Below are 3,388 nucleotides of genomic sequence, written 5' to 3'. Positions count from 1 at the left end.
AATAATGCAAACATCGACTTAACTCCCGTTAGGAAAAAAGGATCGCTGGTGCATATTTTTAAAAACTCAGGGGTATATGGTGAATATTTGAAATATTGGGGGTTATATGGTGAAATTTCGAATTCATCAGAGGTATATGGTGAAAAAACCACTATTAAAATGCGTGGAGAACATATATTGGAGCCTACATGTTGCTCCATGTCAAGAGCTGACGTGTATTGTCCAACAACCAAGGTATAACTTTAATTTATAATAAAGCCACAAAGTTAACAATTAATAACGGTTCCTTACTCCTATTCGAGGACTGGCTCATGATGCCTGTCTCAGACTAGAGCTGATCATTTGCGGGCTTGGACGGGTAATGGACGGGCCAACTACTCAAAAAACTGTCCAACGGGCCTAAACATGTTGCCCTTACCCGTCCGCTAAATGAGATATTGGTTGCCCTTACCCGCCCTTTATGTAACGGGCGGGCTGCCCGCGAGCTAACGGGCTTGCAAGGCATCCCTCTTAATTGCACATATCTTCTCTCATCACTGCCTACCATTTGCTTCAAGTGCCTCTCTCTCCTAAAAGTCAGCAACTATGCAAATATGGCAGATTAGAAATCAACCCAGAAAAGAGGTATTGTTGAATGACTTAAAATAAAGTATTTGATTTTTTCCAAGCGAAAATCCATCACCATATTAAAACACAAATTTTGTTAAATTACAAAGCAACATTATCCAACTTCAAAGTTCAAAATAGAAACTACATATATAGTATACCACAATTCAACAAGAGGGAAACATGAAAATCCATCATCCATGATGTTTAAACAAAAAAATTCATCCATCCAAAATCTTGTTTGAGAAGCATTATCAGTTGATCCCCATTTAGCTTCAACATTCTTTTTCACAACAAATTTTTTGACCTACAACAAAAGATTAGAATTGGAATCATTCTACTAATTTATATAATTACTAGGCATAAGATATTTAAATTAAACAAAAAAGTAAGTCAAATATGAGAAAAATACATTTTCTAACATACCTAATCATCATTACTCAACAGTAAGACAATCATCATCTTCTTCTTCATCCTCATCGAAAAATACTTCACCATGGCCAAAGAATTTTGATGAACCTCCAGGAAATCATACAAAAATAAACGCAACATAAATCAGTTTCTTTTTTAAAAGAAATTTAATGTAGTGAAGTAATGAAGATATAAAACTAATTAATTTAGTAACTTACCTAAGTTAAGACCTTTTGCACGTAATCAATCTTCATAACATGCAAGAGCTTCAATTGTCTTTTGCCCAAGTGAGGCTCTCCAAGGATTTATCAACTTCTTTCCCATACTAAAAGAAGATTCTGAAGGAACCGTGGAGATGGGAATAGTCAATAAGTCACGAGCCAGACATGCAAGATTCGGATAACGGACAACGCTTTTGTTCCAATATGACAACACATCACATTTATTTGTCACATCAGGATTCTTTTCCTCCAAATAAAGCTCCAGTTCACTCTTCATAGTGTCTGATTTCCTTTTCTTACTCAAGAATACCTTATAATCAAGTATTTCATCCATTTGTTCCCCATTATTCCCAACAACACTAGCAACAGTAGGGGTACCACTACTAGTGGCCAGATTAGGAGAACTAGAAGTGTGAACATCTTTGTACTCATCAAACAAATCAAACAAAGTATTCTTAACACGCTCAACCATTCTATTAGCATATACTTCTCCAAACAACTTTTCATAGCAATATTCAACTCTTTCTAGCTTGAACCGAGGGTCTAATACAGCAGCACATGAAAGAACAAGACTATAATCAGACCAATATTTTTCAAATTTCTCTTTCATTGGTTTGACCATAGAAGACAAGCTACTCAAGGGTCCGTTTGCAACATCTATCAACTTTTTATGGATCCTCCATACACCATCGAAATAAAGATTTGAAGTGGGATGTTTTGAAGCCCAAAATGTATTTGTAACATCATAAAAAAGCTTCAAGAATGCATGCAATTCACAAACTCTAACCCACTCTTCCGATGTGAGAGAAAATACTTTAAGATCCTTATCTCGGCTAACCACATGATCAATAACATCTTTAAAGAAAATGAAGCGGTCAAGCATTAAGAAAGTAGAGTTCCATCTAATGCAATTATCTCCACGCAACTTCTTGTTTGTTTTTATACCAAAACTTGTTTCAGCAACATTATAAAACTTTTTCTTCTTTGGGATTGAATGCTTAAAGTGTTTCACTATACTTTTAATCTTGATAATAACATCATCAATGCCCTTTAATCCAGCTTGCACGACAAGATTTATAATATGACAAGCACATCGTAAGTGAAAGAACTCCCCACCATAAAATAAATAATTTTTCCTTAGAAGATGATCCTTTAGAGAAGTAATCATACAATCATTGTAAGATGCATTGTCTACTGTAAAACTAATTACCTTGTGATCAATTTTCCATTGACCCAAGCACAATGCAATCTCATCTGCAAGAAAAACTCCATCAAACGGAGGTGTTAAAGCACCAAACTTAATAATTCTCTTTTGTAATTTCCAATTAACATCAACCCAATGAGCTGTTATGCACATATATTCATCATCAGTATGTTCACTTCTCCAATTATCCATGGTAAAAGATATTCGACCAGGAGCGTTCTGTAACTCATCCATAACAATCTTTTTTTCATCATCATAATATCTCAAAGCGTCTCTCCTTAAAGTATGTCTACTTATAGTATTAAATTGAGGACACATAGTAGAGACCATATATTTGAACCCCGGTTCTTCACATGTAGCAAAAGAATGTGCACCAGACACAACAAAAATGCAAATAGATCTACGTACTTCCTCAAAATTGATATTGGGATTTTTAAAGACATGTTGCTAGTGCCCCCACTAGATGGATTAGTTGAAATACAAAAGTTCTTAATATCATGATTTAATTGCTTCGGACATTTATCAACATGTCTTTTGAGATGAGACGTACCACTACTATTATTTGCCGAAAAAGTAAGCTTACAGTGGTTGCAAGTGGCTTGGATGCTGCCATCTTTCAATAAATCACGAGCCATATGCTGCCAAACAGAAGATTTTAATTTTCTACCACGAGAATTGATTGGAGGGCCTTTATTGTTGCAAGGAATATCATCTTCATCTTCCCCCAAGTCAAGTGGATTGACAGAACTACCTTCTGCCATAGCTCTACATTATAAAAACATGAAAAAAGAAAAAAAAACATAAAACCCAGAAAAAACAGAGGCAAGTAAACATGAGAAGAGAGAGAAAAAACATGTTGAGAAACACCTAAAGGAGAAAGGGCTGAAATTTCCAGATTACTTCAACAATTTTACTCACACCAAAAAAACTCCAGATTGCTTCAACA

At 35.1% G+C, this 3,388-nt stretch overlaps 1 protein-coding gene across 1 annotated transcript; it reads right to left on the bottom strand.

Annotated features, from left to right (window-relative positions):
• Positions 1-1,260: 1,260 nt before the first annotated feature.
• LOC104895004 (zinc finger BED domain-containing protein RICESLEEPER 2-like) lies at positions 1,261-2,676 on the bottom strand. Its single transcript, XM_048635153.1, has one exon. The coding sequence runs from the start codon at positions 2,674-2,676 to the stop codon at positions 1,261-1,263; it is 1,416 nt and encodes a 471-aa protein (XP_048491110.1).
• Positions 2,677-3,388: the final 712 nt, after the last annotated feature.

This window comes from Beta vulgaris, chromosome 1 (assembly GCF_026745355.1).
Source record: "Beta vulgaris subsp. vulgaris cultivar EL10 chromosome 1, EL10.2, whole genome shotgun sequence".
Lineage (NCBI taxonomy): Eukaryota > Viridiplantae > Streptophyta > Magnoliopsida > Caryophyllales > Amaranthaceae > Beta > Beta vulgaris.
This window is presented reverse-complemented; position numbering and strand designations above follow the sequence as displayed.